General features: G+C 41.0%; 2 protein-coding genes across 4 annotated transcripts in view; both read right to left on the reverse strand.

The window, feature by feature from the left end:
- The window catches only part of Mob2 (MOB kinase activator 2), a 475,874-nt gene that overhangs the window by 146,049 nt on the left and 312,144 nt on the right, over nucleotides 1-17,681 (reverse strand). The window lies entirely within an intron of this gene.
- On the reverse strand, nucleotides 8,865-10,081 carry LOC135706965 (uncharacterized). Its single transcript, XM_065228656.1, has one exon. The coding sequence runs from the start codon at nucleotides 9,807-9,809 to the stop codon at nucleotides 8,946-8,948; it is 864 nt and encodes a 287-aa protein (XP_065084728.1). The 5' UTR covers nucleotides 9,810-10,081; the 3' UTR covers nucleotides 8,865-8,945.

A 17,681-nucleotide genomic window follows, 5' to 3' on the forward strand; every position in this document is an offset into this window, starting at 1 on the left:
ATTCCCTTGCGTTTGACGTTTACACACTACCGCCATCTGTTCAGCGTAGTGCCTACCACAGTGTACTCAACAGATGGTGGTAATGTTTTAGCGACGATTTTTCACAGTGAGAAATATTCAATGTGTTATGTCTGTTTGTCTGTGCTAGATTGTTGCTTCTTCCATCGAAAATATCCGGCCGTGGCGATTCACAGTTGATCAATGTACCCCTGCTTCCAATTTGATTACATGAGCATTTTGTGTGATCGTTGGTTCTGAATATGGACAAACAGGCAGAAGAATTCTATTCCTACTCTTTACTGAAGCCTGGTGGCCCTGAAAAGAGCCGTTTTGTTGCCAAAGTTGGTGATGATTTAACCTCCGAAAGCAAACAGAGTGCGTCTCTGTCACTTCAAAACGTAGATGGCGTCCATGGCCGCTTACGCTTGGCGTGTTTAGTGTAGGTGACAGCATCACGGATCTCATTTTTCAGGAACACCTTCAGCACACCTCGTAAATCAGACCGGAGATACGTCAGACACCGCCACGGCGAGCCAGACGACGGATGGTGGTTATCTTGAAGAAATTGCGTTTGGTTACGCAATTCCATCCTCACTATTTGCACGCGCCCGAGGATCGGAGGCGAATGCCACTTCGACTTGTTTCGTCTACTTACTACTCTCTGATGACTGTGCTGGGGAAGCAGCATATGCATGTACGTAATTGGTGGATTTGTTAGTTAATTCGACGCTTTTGGACAATGCTGGACATTTACCAGTTTTTCAATAGTTTTTTGTTGAAAATCAACATTCGGAAGCATTGTTATCGATGCGTAGCCATATTTCTGATCGATTGGTGGTAAAATTATTTAAATTGGACCAGGTGCAGCTGAGTTATTAACGTTCAAAATCTTTCTTAATTTTTTACATGTTCCATTTTTGGTTTTCACAAAGTGTACCCCCATATAGAAATCAAAGACGTAGTCCTACGTCAAAATTGTATGGCTAAAAAAAAACTTTTTTTAAGGAGGTACTACGGTTTATACTCCATTTTAACTCTATAACTTCGTCCACTTGAGAGACTGAAAATGATCGTCTTGAACAAAGTTTCTTAAAATGACGTCATCTACCATGTTTTATTAATTTTAATGAGACCTAAAAAGTTATTTATTTTTATCTGAGTGCTAAAATTTTCACTACTCATGTTATGTACTCCAAAAAGGAAGAAACATTCTAGAAGACATCTACAGACACTCACACACACACACAATTCTACACTCAATAATTTCGTCGTAATTTGACTATTTATCCCTATGAATTCTGATTTTTGTGATTTCGTCTTGCGTGTTTCGCCCTTTCGTAGGACACCCCATAAATGGCCATTGATTGAAGTAAATTATCCAAAGCACCCTGTACAATTGCCCTGTGCTGATCAAAACATTTTTATTGCGCACTGATACATCTATGATTTTATATGAATGTGTATTTCTGTGAAATGTGCGAAGGGGAAAAGCCTCTTTGAGTACGCCCTTTCAATTTTAACCGGACTCAGAAAGGCATAAAAACCCCAACTTTTTTATATCTGGAAAGCTACTACTAAGACACTTATGAGTTAACGTAACACTAAACAATAGGGTGCATCTTATTTTTAGGAGGTTTAATCACAAAACTCATATCTTCAATCAAATAAGCAAGTCATGCTCAAAGTGGGTGGGCACACATCATAGCTCAAAAGGTACTATTCATTATTAATTAACGGCGTTAAAATGGACTTTTAAGCCACTGTGGGGTGGGTCAAAATATCGATTTTGCCCCACCCCGCTCAATTCATTCTGAAATCAGGTCCTGATAATTTTCCAAAAATTGCAACTCATTTGGTTGCGATCTCATACTGTACTGGCAGTTCCACGCCAAATGGCGAATCGGAAGAACTCGACCTTTTCTGATTTGCATGAAACTTTGAATAATTGTTTGTTATGGACAATGATTCACATATTTTCTAAAGTTCGACAACTTTGGATGTTGTAAAATTTTCAAAATGGCGTATTTGAAATAAAAAAAAAATTAGCTCGGAAAAGGAATTTCTGATCGAAATAATTTCTTAGACAAAGATGTAGAGAAAAATACTGTTTTTCTGGGAAAATATAGAAAATATTAATTTTGTGTAATTTCAAGTAAAAATAAATAAATCAAAATATCCTAGTCCAACTTTCAAATTTAATTGAAAAAAGGCCATTAATAATGTTAAATTTAAGACACTGAAAATTGTAAAAACAAGAACTTTTGGTCAAATTTGTGTTAAAAAGTTCAAAATTTTTACCAAAACATCATGTTCTACGATTTTTGTCAGTTTACAAGTGGCCATGGTTTTGACATTCCAAAAGTTTGAATTTTTCATAAGCTTTTTTTAATTAAAAAAAATCGAAAATCGGACAAGGACATTTTGAGATTTTTGGGTTCTTAATTGTGTTCTTAAATTCTTAATTAAAATAAATAATGACATGTTTTGTTTTTTTTTCCCAAAATGATTTTTTTTTCTCAACAACTTTATCTCAGATGTCATTTCGATTAGAAATGCCATTTCCGAGCAGCAATTTTTTGTGAAAATTTTACAAGACTCAAACTGGTCAAATTTTTAGGAAAAATGTGAATCATTAACAAAAAATTACGCAAAGTTTCATGTAAATCGGAGGTTAATTAAAACAAAAATTTGACGCTTTTTGCCAGGAACTGCTTAGCTGATTACATTTCCCTTAAGAACTTTGGTAGAAATTGATCAATTTTCCCGAAAATTAATATGCTGAAAGGCTAGGACGATGAGAACAAAAAGCTATTTTTTCCTATTGTAATTCCCATACAAACTACAAACGACCAGTGTAGTATGAGATCACATCCAAATGTGCTTAAATTCTGGGATAATGATCAAGAGCTGATTCAGAATTGATTGAGCGGGGTGGAGTAAAATCGATATTTTGAACCATCATAATAATCATAGGTCTATGAATTAGAATATCGTCACACACAACACATACACAAGCCTAACGCTGCAAAACCTAACTCCGATTCTTCGAAGCTTCGTACTACAATAGTGCAGAATCTGCTCATAAACAACGTTTAACGAAGTGCCACTCTATCTCCAGTTTGGTTCTTATGGTAAACCAGTTATCAATTATGGTGTGACTAAGCTACTGCACCCAATTGAACATTGAAACACTCCACGAATGATGTCGTCAAACTCGATACGCTCCCAACACAGCAGCGTGCTTATTCAAAGTTCAACAGGAACGTGGCGAACTTGTATATAACCATACACAAATCTCCGAACGATTCCACAGAGATGGGAAAGACCCCTCCACAGCTGAACCAGTCGATTTGGGACGCATTAAGTTGTACTATCATCAGCGAAGTTCGCATCTCTATGTACTCGGAATGATTATCCACCGAATGATGCAATCCGGAACCTACCTGGGCAACGGAGCTGGCAATCATCTCCATCTATAAAAAAAAAATCGGAAAACAGACATCAGAGCACTATCGAAGGATACTCACGGCACCTTCAATCGATTCAATCGTGCGACACCATAAATAGCACTCCAAGAGGAAACCACCGGTAGCTGCCAGAACCGATAGTGAGAACAATGTTGCTCCACTTCTAATCACCAGAAACACAAGACACGAAACGATAAACATGATACTGTAATAGCCGATGACGTATGCGTGCTTAACGAGAGGTTGCACCAGCTGTATGATCCTAAATGATAAAGAGCCAACTATAATCAACAGTTCAAGAGAACCGACGGAATAGCCTACCTCAGCACACCAACATGTTGTTCCACGGTGGATCTTAACAACTGTTTTACTTGTTTCAACATCAGCACACTGTCAGACACTTTCCAGCATGTCCCCGTCGCATTGTTCTGATCGGCCAAAGCCAGAGCTTGTCCTCGTTCTGCGATCGTTTCATAACCACGGGCAACAATCAACAGTTCATTTCTTAGTCTCGTGAAAAGAGGCAATAGCGTAAGTGAGGTACAGAAATATCCGCAGCCCCAGTAGATGCCTATCATGAACACGAATCCTTCCTGTAGCAAACGAGCAGCTGTGGCCCCCAATACGTTAAACTGTTCCGGTATGCACAAGATACGATCCCGAGCAGAGTTAGGCACCGAGAAAATCACTTGATCACTTTTCCGGGCATCCTGGAACGGTCTCGCCGCACCGTTTCGTCGTAATAGGGATCACCCGAATAGCTAAAGTTGCTGTTGACGAAAACCTTTAACTGCCGAACGACTGCATCGTAGTGCCCAAGAATGTATACTTTGGCGTAGATGGCTGTAAAAGCTGCCAATATCTCGATGGAGGCGCAAAGCTCTACCGGATTGTCTTTGTTTCGAACACTGAATCCAACCTTTGCTAGAGCCATGATGTAATGGTAGAAGGCGATCAGCCGGTACAGGATCAGACAGCGGCGCTTCCAGCGTTCGCCACCAGGTACCGGGCGAACTCCGCTGGCAATCATGATCAGTTCCAGGCAGCGGTCGTAATCGTAGTTGAGATAGGGCTGCACCGATCGACGTAGGTTGCTCCAATGGATTTTGAGATTCCTCCGGTATTCCATCTTGGCGAAAGTGAGCCTCACCACTGAGAGCGGGTGGTGCATGGTTGCTTCAAAAAGGTTAACAGCAACGTGTCTTTTCAGTAAATGACAATGGTTTATTTTTTGCATAATTAACAACCAAATTGCGATGTAGGAGCTGGTATTAGCTGGAGGTCTTTGTGGTTAACTTGGAACCGCGTATGCAGTCGAGCGAATGTAACGTTTAAAATATTGTGAAATGCAGCGAGGTGCGGGTGGCCCGAGAAAGCAGTGCTGGCTACTAAGTACATATTATTTTATTGGTGCCATCGGGACTGTAATTAAAATGTCCTCCTTTGGTGTGCGCTGCGTTTTTCCTTGCCATAGCCTCGGTATGACGGGGTACGCGAGCACTCAATCAACTGATTCTGCTGGTATTCAAGTATGTTAAAAAATTAACCGTACCACTGTCATTCGATAATTTAAGGACAGCTGCACGGACAACATTTTGATACATTTTAGATAATTAGTTTTCTAAAATCGTGACTGCTGCCTGATCGTATTGATGAATTGATTTATCGGTATAGCTTTGGGCTTAATGGGGGTCGTTTGGTGTATAATTTGAGGGAAAATAAATAAAAGAGATAAGGCTGGCTGGAGCACAACCGCTTTATTCACATCGGACCAGAGTTCTGCATTTTCGAAACAAAGAAAAGAAAATGAACTCTCCGCAGAATCGCTTCATTTCGAGCAATTTCATTTTCGTGTAAGTCATTGTGTTCCTTGTTACCGAGTCACGATGAACATTCCTCCTGTCAAACATGACTTGACTATCGCTTGTTTCGTTCGTCAAGTGCATCAGTTCATTTCATTTGAAGCAAAAACTTGTTTCAATTGACGCAATGAATGACTTGAAATCTGCTTCTTTCGTTTTTTTCCACTTTCACTTCAATTCGGGGATCATTCGACTTGTGACGCGTCGCGTCGTCAGGCATCGATATATAGTATCCAGATAGTATCCACACAATATCGGTTGCCGATAGGGATGCCATCTGGGTTATGTAGTAATAAAATGTTATTTTACATTAAACGAAAATTAAATTAACGAATCCAAGATGACGGCCATCGGGATAGGGAAAAGTCTCAAATACCCTAAAATATGGGTATTTTCGGAACGAGGACGACGCAAAGGTGCCGAAAACCGATGTCTGACGCCATTTTGGAATCCAATATGCCGGTCATCGGGCTCAGAAAAATGTCAAATATCCTAAGATATGGGTATTTTCGGAACTGGGATGACGCGTGCATGCAGAAAATCGATTTCACGCCATTTGTAGGGTATTTGACACTTTTCTTAAAATCGTTAGCGGCCATCTTTATGTCACCCCGATTCCTAAAATACCCACATTGATCGGTATTTGACTGTATTTCACACTATTTCTGAACAAAAGTCGCCATCTTAGCTTTTAACATGGCGTCAAACATTGGTTTCTGGCCTCTATACATTGCTGGGATTTTGAAAATACCCGCATTGATGGGTATTTGACAGTATTTCCAACTTTTTCTGAAACCAGAAGTCGCCATCTTGGTTTTAAAAATGGCGTCTGACATAGTTTTTCGGCATCTACGTTTTGAAAATTGCCATATTTTAGGGTATTTGACACTTTCTCTCAAATCAGAAGCCGCCATCTTGAATTTCACAATGGCATCGGATATTGATTTCCAGCTTCTAGACATTACTCTGATTCTATAAAAAAAATAACTGCATATTTGATAGTATTTTCCATTTTTTCAAAATTTCAAGAATTTAAAAATGGTATCGGATGTTGGCTTTCATTCTCTAAACGACATCCCGATTCCAAAAATACCCACATTGATGAGAGTTTGTTAGTATTTCCCATTTTTCTAAAACTGGAAGCCACCATCTTGGATTCCAACTGGCGTCGCATATCTAATTCCAATCTCTAGTCACCCCGATTGAAAAACTACCCATATTGATGGGTATTTGACAGTATTTCCTATTTTTTCTTAAATCGGAAGCCGCAATCATGGATTTCAAAATGGCGTCAGACATCCATTTCCGGCCTCTAGATGGCATGCCGATTCCTTAAATGCCATTATTAATGGGTATTTGACAGTATTTCCCACTTTTTCTGTTGTCGGAAGCCGTCATCTTGGATTTCAAAATGGCGTCGGATATCGATTTTCAGCCTCTAGACGTCATCATCTTTTTGAAAGTGGAAGCCGTCATCTTGGATTTTGAAATTGTGTCGCATATCGATTTTCGTTCTTCAGACGTCACCCCGATTCCAAAAATACCCATATTGATACATCGCTGTCAGTATTTCACACTTTTTCTGGAATCAGAAGTCGTCATCTTGGATTTCAAAATGGCGTCGGTCATCGACTTCCGGTCTCTAGACGTCACTCCGATTCCAAAAATACCCATATTGATGGGTAAACAAACCATATGATAAATTTTACATTCACGTGCACAGATCTATGAGCATGCGTTTAAATTAACCGAGTGAACAATCAACAAAAGTCAGAAAAACTGCGTGAATTTAGATCGAACAGCTTCGCTTCAATACGCAAGTAAGTTCATTTGACAATGAAAGGTCGAAATGAACACTAGTCAAGGCTATACAAACAGCATGAAAACTGATCGAAAGTGGTTCTGTTGATGTTGAAGAGCATCTGCTCGAAGAGAAGACAGAATGACTTTCAATTGAAAGTGATGGTTGTCAGAATCGTCGTCGCTTGACGATTATCGTGACTTTGTTGGGCCCTGCATCGGACTACGAGATTGTTTTTGATACCCAAATCAATAATAATTACAAAGTTATTGATTTCTAAATTTAATTCCAAAATCTACAGGAGTGCCGTGTAGACATTCATTTACATTAATTTTCCTCTCACTTTTTTCATCAACAACATTTTATAAAATGACGTACTAAGCTTTTGTAGGTTACAACTTTTGTAAATAATTGAAATCTGTTTTTTAAACTAATAGGGGAAATGACGGCTTCGGCATGACAGACTATTTTCGGCAACACAAATTGAAACACTATTTTCACTGGATTTTCGTACGAAAATACTTCGCTGAATGCATGCAAACGATTATTTATGCTTTCAGCTTAAATTTGACTATATTTTTACCACTGAGAAAAAGCAATCTAGCAAGGTTTTCTTGAAATGCAACACACGCACTACAAATTGTAGCTGATTTCGAGTTGCCGATAATAGAACAGCAGATTTACATGCAGTTCAAATGGAACGGTTGCCGAAGAAAAACTGGTTGCCGACAATACTCGCTCTCACTAGAGAAGATTGGAGCTTCGTAAAAGCGTTTCAAAACAGTTTTTGACTATTCTTTCGACTGAAATTGTTAGAGCAGCTGGCAGCAAAAGATTGTAAACAAACCAATACTGCATATGTGTGCGTTCCTTAGAGAAAAAGGCTACAGAAAGAAGGTCGCTGCTTAGGTTGCCGAGAATACGTAAATTCCCCTAAATGATTTTAATTATATCATTTGATATTTTGATCTTTGAAATCGACTCAGTGGTTCAAAAGTTATGAATTAAATAAAAGTAATTTTTGGAAAAAAAAAACGATTTTTTGGACCACCCTAACATGGAAATGGTTACCCTAATGATGAATTAAAAAATATGGGTCTAAAATTTTGCGTTAAGGCACAAAACTACACACAGCAAATCCAAACACATAAAGCAACCAACGATGAAGACAAAACGCTTGCTACTACTACCACGACAAACTCTCTTCAAAATACTTCAAAATTTGATTTAAACACTTAAACCCATAGATAACTGGTACGGCGTTCTCAAACAAACTCCAACAGGAACGTAGCGAACTTGTATATAATCATACACAAATTTCCGAACGATTCCACGGATATGGGAAAAATTTCCCCACAGCTGAACCAATCGCATTGGGACGCATTGAGTTGTACTATCATGATCGAAGTACGCATCTCGATGTACTCGGAATGGTTGTCCACTGAATGTTGCAATTCGAAACCTAGTGGAGCAACACAACCAGCAATCATCTCCATCTACAATGTAAAGAAAGCTGTGAACAACTGAGATCAGACCAATTTCCACCGACACTCACTGCTTCTTGAACCGAATCAATCATGCGACACCACAAATAGCACTCCACCACTAATAACATACAAGTTATTCCAAGAACCACTAGAGTGACCAACGTTATCTCACTTCTAATCACAACAAATACAAGCAGCGAAACGATGATCATAACACTGTAATAGATGATGGCGTAAAGGTGGCTAATGACGGGCTGCAACAGGTGTATGATCCTTAAAGATAAAATGTCAACTACGATCAACAGTCCAAGAAAACCAGCGAAACAACCTACCTCAACAATTCAACATGCTGTTTCACGGTGATTCCCAACATCTTTTTCAAATGCTTCAACATCAATACACTGTCAGAAAGTCCTCTGGATGTTCCCGGCACGTTGTTCTGGTATTCCAAAGCTGCAACCGTTTCAAAACCACGGGCAACAATCATCAGCTCATGTTTGAGTTCATTGAGCAGAGGCATGATCGTAAGTGGGCCACTGAAATATCCGCAGCCCCAGAAGATGGGTATCATTAAAACGTACGTCTCCTGCAGCAAACGAGCAACCGTAGCTCCCAACACGTGAAACTGTTCCGGTATGCCAAAGATATAATCCCGAGCTGAGTTCGGAATCGACAAAATCACTTGATCACAGCATAGGATACCCAAAATGATCAAAGTAATTTTTCCGGGCACTCTCGCATGACCACGCCGAACGGTGGCGTCGTAATCGGGATCACGCGAATAGCTACAGTTACTGTTGACGAAAATCTTTGCTTGCCGAACGACTTCATGGTAGTGCCCAAGGATGTATACTTTGGCGTAGATTGTTATCTGAGCTACTAATAAAACAGTGGACGTGCAAAGTCCCATCGTATCGTTTCCGCTTCGGATACTGAGTCCGACCTTTGCTATACCCATAATGAGCTGGTAAAATCCGAGCATCCGATACAGAACCAGACAGTTGCGCTTCCAAGGCTCAGCACCGGCCACCGGACGGATTGCGGCACCAATCAAGATCAGATCCAGACATCGGTCGTAGTCGTAGTCGAGATAGGGCTGCACCGATCGGCGTAGATTGTTCCAATGAACAAGAAGACTCTTCCAGGTGACCACCATCCTGGCGAAACTGAACATCATGACTGAGTGGTGCATAGTTGCTTCAAGAAGTTTCCAGATATTAAACCCCCGGTGGGAATTATGACACTGGGGGATTTTTCTTTATTACCGAACAAAATAGGCCGGAGGGTCTCAGAATTTTATGAAATTTCGCCCACAGGTAGAGTGTTTGGGGTTATATGAATGAGAAAAACAATTTCAAACAATTCGGTGTGGTTCACTCCACCGGAAAATTTTGATTGAACTTTTCGGACATTGAAAATTAATAACTCATATTGAATATGATATGATGAAAATATTCACGGTGGAGGAAAATCGCAAGGAAAATCAGGACAAACCAATGTCAGGGCAATGACAATTCTTCTAATGATTTGTTTCATGCATGAGGACATCTTATCGTTCAGCGTTGTGTCTGTAACAGTTTTTGAGATATGACCGAAAACTACATAAGTTATTAATAGTCAAAGTACGTCCGGGAAAATCCGGCACCGAAACTAAAATGTTTGGAAATTTATTTTCGGACATATAATCATAAAAGCTACCTGTGGGGAAAATTTCATACATTTCTGAGACCCTCCGGCACAAAGCTGTCCGATAATAATAAATAAAAACTCCACTGGCGGCATGTCCTTTCGGTTGACGACAAATTGCAGTGTGGGAACAGGAACACACAAGTCGTGTGTTTTACCCTTTACCTGGTTTTACTCAAAATATACCGATACATTTGCGTTAATGCTAAGTGAAACATTCTCCTTCTTCTTTGGCTCTATTACGTCCCTACTGGGACTTTACGCCGACTCTCAACTTACTTCTCTGTGAGCACCTCCACAGTTGTTAATTGGTAGCTTTCTAAGCCAGTACCATTTTTGCATTAGTACGTACGGTGTGGCAAGTGCAATCATACTCTCCATACTGCCCAGAAAAGTCGACCCGAAAAATTCCTAGACGAGATCGGGAATCGAACCCAGCCACCTCCAGCATGGTCTTGCTTTGTAGCTGTGCCTTTACCGACTGAGCAACGGGAGGTCCCAAGTGAAACATATGACGGACAAGTGTGCAAAGCTACGGCGCCACCCACATGTGATACATTTATTGCAAAGTTTTTAGATAAAGGCTGTCCGAGAAAAACACATCAGCCAGAACGCCAAACAACATTCACTCAAGATTGTCAAGTGCCAAATCATGTTTGTTAGGAACCTAAAGGGCCACCCACATTAGATTCGTTTACGTTGCGTTGACGTAAATTTGACATTTTGAAATTTGAAATTCTAACGGTAAAAAGCAACAATAGAATTATGGGTGTGCAATTTTTTTCATGGACAGTCTTTATGTCAACAATGTAAATTCATTGGCGAAGGTCGGTTTCGCATACAGGTGGTTGAGCTCTTATTCTTATACGTAGATGGCATTTAATGAAAAATGCATAACCGTGAGTAAACTTATGGGTGGAAGTGGAGGGGGAATAATCATGCTTGAATCAATAACGTAATAACCAACGGTTATATTTCAGAGAACAAAAACAGAATACATTGTTTGAAAACAAAAAGTTGTTTAGAGTTTCCTTCTTTACTTGATTCGGCAAGTTGCAGTTTCATTTTTATACCTGATGTGTTAAGAGGGTTGGATTGTAATAGGTCTTTAGAGGGAATGGCACTGGGAATGAGGCTACACATTGTAGTTGAGATACATGTCTGTCCTGGATACAAAATGAGTGGAATTAAATGAAAAACAATCACCTTTTTTGACGCAGGACTACGTCTTTGTGGAATATACTGGTCTGGGGGGGAGCAAATAAAAAAAATGGTATGACGAAATAGTGTCAGGTTTTAATCGCTTATAACTTGGCCATTTTGTGGATAAATTACAATTCTTATCACACCATTTGATTCAGATTTGATGTAAGATTCGCCTGTCAAAAATATTATAGTAGTATAGCATAAGTATTTTTTTTCCTTGATTTGTTTTCCGTGCTGAGCACCAATGCTACCGACGCCAGGGAGGCAGCTCCTACACTTGGACCCTACCTATCGACCCATCAACTCATGAACCGGGGACCAATGGCTTTACTTCCCTACTGAAGGAAGGAGTGATCAGAGATGTTATGCCTCAGAACATCCCGGTGGCCCCGACTGGGATTGAACCCAGGCCTGCTAAGATGAGAGGTAATCACGCTTACCACTAAACCACCGGCGCCGCTCGCATAAGTAAACTATTGAAAATTTATCAAACTTTTTGGCCGTAATCAACCATTCACGGGCTTGCTTGCTATAACCACAGGCATAGCACTCGCCAGTTGTTCATCGAACATGCATTTTTCGCGTAAAATTTGAAAAGAGCCTATCCTCGTTGATCGATTCTCTTCATCAATTTTATCTTTGGTTTACCACGGCAACATAAACGAATTTCTCGCTAAGCTCTCAGCACAGTTCGACAGAAGATGATGTTAGCTTGCGCCTGAAACACCACACTGAATGAGAAATTCATTTGCAATCTGGTTATTCGCGAAAGAGAAATCGATGAAGAGAATCGATCAACAATGATAGGCCCTTTGCTCATGTTGCGCGAGATTTAATTCTTTGTCTGTACCTTGGGGTCAATTTGACCCCAGGCCACTTTGAATGTCTGTAACTTTTTTATTTGTCGATGGATTTTACTAATTCTTTCGTAACAAGGTGCGTCCACCAGAGCTCTGTAATATTAGATGAAATCTGCTCAAAAAACCTTGAAAAGAAAGCTATTGGATTTTTTTTATAGGGGAAATTACGTATTCTCGGCAACCTAAGCAGCGACCTTCTTTCTGTAGCCTTTTTCTCTAAGGAACGCACACATATGCAGTATTGGTTTGTTTACAATCTTTTGCTGCCAGCTGCTCTAACAATTTCAGTCGAAAGAATTGTCAAAAACTGTTTTGAAACGCTTTTACAAAGCTCCAATTTTCTCTAGTGAGAGCGAGTATTGTCGGCAACCAGTTTTTCTTCGGCAACCGTTCCATTTGAACTGCATGTAAATCTGCTGTTCTATTATCGGCAACTCGAAATCAGCTACAATTTGTAGTGCGTGTGTTGCATTTCAAGAAAACCTTGCTAGATTGCTTTTTCTCAGCGGTAAAAATATAGTCAAATTGAAGCTGAAAGCATAAAGAATCGTTTGCATGCATTCAGCGAAGTGGTTTCGTAAGAAAATCCAGTGAAAATAGTGTTTCAATCTGGGTTGCCGAAAATAGTATGTCATGCCGAAGCCGTCATTTCCCCTATATATTTACGTTGTCTGTACCCTGGGGATAGGAATCCATATGAGCAGAATCTGTAGATACCGTTGTATAATGTGTAGAAAAGATGGCGGAGCTTGATCATTTTCATCTAGTGAGTCAATTCTTTCATATACAATGCATAGTTTTGAAGACCTTGTATTCTTGAATATCCTTCTATTTGGTTGGGATCTCGTGATATAAACATCTCTAACATCAAAATATGCCACTTCTTAGTTGTATTTTTACAATGGCCCCTCCGTATGAAAGGTGCGCCTCCTTAAATAAACTTTGATAATTTAAACTGAAACTACATTAAATTTACTTTCCAAATTATTCGAAATTTCAAAAATCCGTTGAACCTTCGCTGAGATATGACGGTCAAATTTGACCCCAAGGTACAGACAACGTAAGTTTTTTTTTTTTTTGACACAGCCGAAAGGTTAACGATCAATTTAAATTTTTCTTAGTTGGTAGTACTGCCAGCGTTGCCAGATTGTTTTCAGGCTTATCGGCATCAAATGTTTAAAAAAAAAAATCGAAATTTATCGCTATCGGTCTTTGGACTAGGAACGGAACATTTACAACTTTAGTGGGAAGAAATTTCCTGGGAATGTTTGGATTTGCTTCTGCGGGAAGCCGAAAAAACATCCAGAGAGCGAATAAATAAGTTCTTCTGGAGGAAGTTTAAAGAATGTTGAAAGCTAAGGCGCAAAAAATAAAAGTTCAGGGTGCTTCCAAGAAAAATAATGGTTAACTTTCGGAAAAAAATCACATCCAGTGGAAGCCAGAAAAGTTCCAGAAATCGAAGGAAAATTCCAGGAGCAGCCGTCCTAGGTAAGTAGTGTCCATGGTTTAAAATACTCCAAAAGTTTGCATTTTTATGAACTTCATATAAAAAATTGATTATAAATATTCACAATATTTCAGTTTTGAACACTTTTTTGGAATTTTCAGACGTCATTTAGATAAGAAATTAGGTTTTCGAGATACAACTTATTGAAATCATCTCACTGCGTCCTAGCAAGAAGTACGGTCGACTTGTTTCGCGCTCCGTTGTTTTGGAAGTTTTCTCGGTATTCGCTTGATATAAATTATCAGTTTTTTTCTCACTAAGTGACTCCTGGCATAGTTCCCGGTAAATTGATCGAAAAGTGAGTTTTTTTGTAGTAGAAAGTGTCATTTTCGGAACGATTAATCCGTGCTATTTGTAATTCGCAAACCAATTTGGGCATCATCGTTGCGTGGTCACGCATACGCGCTCACGCATACCCGCTCACGTATCATCATCATCGAGTGTGAGCACCCGTTTCTACATCTACATCGTTCATCAATCATCGTGCGCCTGTGTGCGCTGAGTACCGCGCCTCGATCAAGTGCACCACAGCGAAGGTCATCCACGCTGCGCGTCGCTTCCCAGCCATCTGTGTAAACGCCTACACGTATAACGCTCGGTGGTAGAAGTATAGAATTATCAGATAAGTTTTTGTTTTTTTTTGTTTCTTTTCCTCCTCCATTAGTTAAATTTTCATTTTGTATTTCTGTGTTTGTAGTGTTTTCTGTGTATTGTGTCTGTGCGTTCAGTGGGAGAGCGTTTTGCGCTCCCACTAGTTGAACAAAATGGATGTTTTGTCAGAAGACGACATGGATGACCATTCATCTCAGAATAATGATGATGTCATCCCTGGTTCGTCGTCTCAGTCTGTCAATGGGCAGGATGAGAAAAGCACCAGATTGCGGGCCTACCCGAATGACTCGACTGGCCCATGGGTTGTCTATTTTCAGCCCAAAAACAAACCCTTGAATGTTGTTCAGATATCTGATGATCTGACAAAGCGATTCTCTGCCGTGACCGAAATAACGAAGGTTAGGCACAACAAACTTCGTGTGACCGTCGCTAACCTGAAACAGGCCAATGAAATTGCTGTTTCCCAGTTTTTCACACTGGAATATAGGATGTACATTCCAGCCTCTGATGTGGAGATCGAAGGCGTGGTCACTGAGGCGAGCCTGAACCCCGAGATACTGGAGAAGCAAGCGGTTGGCCGATTCAAGAACCCCTTGCTTCCTCCGGTAAAGATACTGGCCGTTCATAGAATGAAGTCAGTATCGCTCAGCGAGGGTAAAAAGAGTTTTACCCCCACAGACTCGTTTCGGGTGACCTTTTCTGGATCTGCCCTTCCTCAATACATCGAGCTGGGAAAACTTCGTCTTCCTGTGCGGTTGTTTGTACCTCGGGTCATGAACTGCCAGAATTGTAAGCGGTTGGGACATACGGCCTCCCACTGCGGCAACAAGGCACGCTGCTCCACATGCGGGGAGAAGCATGAGGATGGCGCCTGCGCAGCTACTGCACCAAAATGCGTGTACTGCAATGGAACTCCTCCTCATGCTCTCTCGTCGTGCCCGGCGTACAAACAGCTCGGGGACAAAATGAAACGCTCCCTTAAGGAACGTTCCAGGCGGTCTTTTGCAGAAATGCTTAAGACAGCCAAGCCATCGACCAACGAAACAAATCCCTTCGCTCTTTTGTCAGATGACGAGTCTGGCTCTGACTTGGCTGAGGAGGGAGTTTCTTTCAGTTTTCCGGAAGGTTCTGCCCGGAAACGAAAACGCATCCGTTCGCGGAAAGTTGCAGATCAAGAACCCCAAATCAGCTTGCCCAAATCAAGGAGTGGTGGAAAAAAGGAGACTTCTACTCCTCCTGGATTCCGCAGAACTGATTATACCCAGGATTTTCCACCTCTTCCGGGGACATCCAAAACCCCTGATGCCCCAATTTTAAGAACAGAAACCCCTTCTTCATCTGGGCTGTTCTCATTTGATGACATTGTGGACGGTATTCTCAAATACCTCAACATTTCTGATCCTCTGAAAAGCATTGTCCTCACATTGCTTCCGACTGTGAAATCCTTCTTGAAGCAATTGACTTCAAAATGGCCCCTTCTTGCAGCTATCATCTCCTTCGATGGATAATTTTCCAAACGAGGTCGGGGATTTGATCACTGTTCTACAGTGGAATTGTCGAAGTCTTATTCCGAAATTAGATTCGTTCAAGTATTTAGTCCATAACAATAATTGCGATGCATTTGCCCTCTGTGAAACATGGCTCTCTTCAGAAATTGATCTCCCTTTTTTTGATTTTAACATTATTCGATTGGATCGTGAGGATTCACGTGGAGGAGGGGTACTTTTGGGGATCAAAAAGTGCCATTCCTTCTATAGAGTGAATCTTCCCGAATTCCCCGGTATTGAAGTTGTCGCATGTCAGGCTACCATTAAAGGTAAGAGCCTTTGTATTGCTTCTGTATATATTGCTCCTAGAGTCTCTGTTAATCGCAAACAACTTTTCGACATATGTGCGGTACTTCCCGCTCCATGGTTGATCATGGGAGACTTTAACTCCCACGGTACAGGCTGGGGGGAACTGTACGATGATAACCGTTCTACTTTGATTTATGATCTCTGCGACAACTTCAACATGACAATCCTTAACAATGGAGAAGTAACACGTTTGGCTGGTCCATCCTCGAATGGTAGCAGATTAGACCTCACCTTTTGCTCCAATTCACTATCGTTGGATTGCACTTGGCATGTAATCCAGGATCCGCACGGTAGTGATCATCTGCCGATCAAAATTTCGATTGCCAGTGGGTTCAACTCGTCAGAATCCGTTAACGTCGCGTATGATCTAACCCGTAACATTGATTGGACTAAGTTCCAATCCGCGATAGACGATACAGTATCGTCAGTGGAAGAGCTTCCGCCGTTGGAGGAATATAATTTCCTCTCTAATCTCATCGTCGACAGCGCACTTCAAGCTCAAACACGACCGGTGCCGCGATCGTCTATTCGTAAGAAAACACCATCGCTCTGGTGGGATCAACAATGCACGGAGGTTTACCGTAAAAAGTCCGACGCGTTTAAACTTTTTCGGAAACGCGGAACACGCGACCATTTCGACGCATACACATCTCTTGAACGCGAACTCAAGAGCCTCATCAAGGCCAAAAAACGGGGTTACTGGCGGCAGTTTGTAGACGGATTGTCGCGCGAAACGTCTATGAATACGCTTTGGAGTACGGCGCGAAGAATGCGTAACCGGTCTACTAACAACGAAAGCGAGGAATGCTCGGATCAATGGATTCTTAAATTCGCGCGAAAAGTGTGTCCGGATTCCGTGCCGTCGCAGTTGATTCCTCGCGAAACCGCGAATTCGGTAGACGAAATCAGTCAGCCTTTTTCAATGGTGGAACTTTCACTCGCTCTCCTTTCGTGTGGCAATTCTGCCCCGGGATCTGATAGAATCAAGTTCAACTTGCTGAAAAACCTCCCAGACGTCGCTAAGAGGCGCATGTTGAACTTGTACAATCAGTTCTTGGAGCTCAATATTGTTCCCGACGATTGGAGACGAGTAAGGGTGATAGCCATTAAAAAACCTGATAAACCCGCGTCGGATCACAATTCGTATCGGCCCATCGCGATGCTGTCGTGTATTCGGAAATTGATGGAGAAAATGATCCTTTTTCGCCTCGACAAATGGGTTGAGACGAACCACCTTCTTTCAGATACTCAATTTGGTTTCCGTAGGGGTAAGGGAACGAACGACTGTCTCGCGTTGCTTTCCTCGGAAATTCAGTTGGCTTTTGCTAAGAAAGAGC

This window comes from Ochlerotatus camptorhynchus, unplaced genomic scaffold (genome assembly GCF_037179485.1).
Source record: "Ochlerotatus camptorhynchus isolate MF236.1 unplaced genomic scaffold, CSIRO-AGI_Acam_v1.1 ptg000299l, whole genome shotgun sequence".
NCBI lineage: Eukaryota > Metazoa > Arthropoda > Insecta > Diptera > Culicidae > Ochlerotatus > Ochlerotatus camptorhynchus.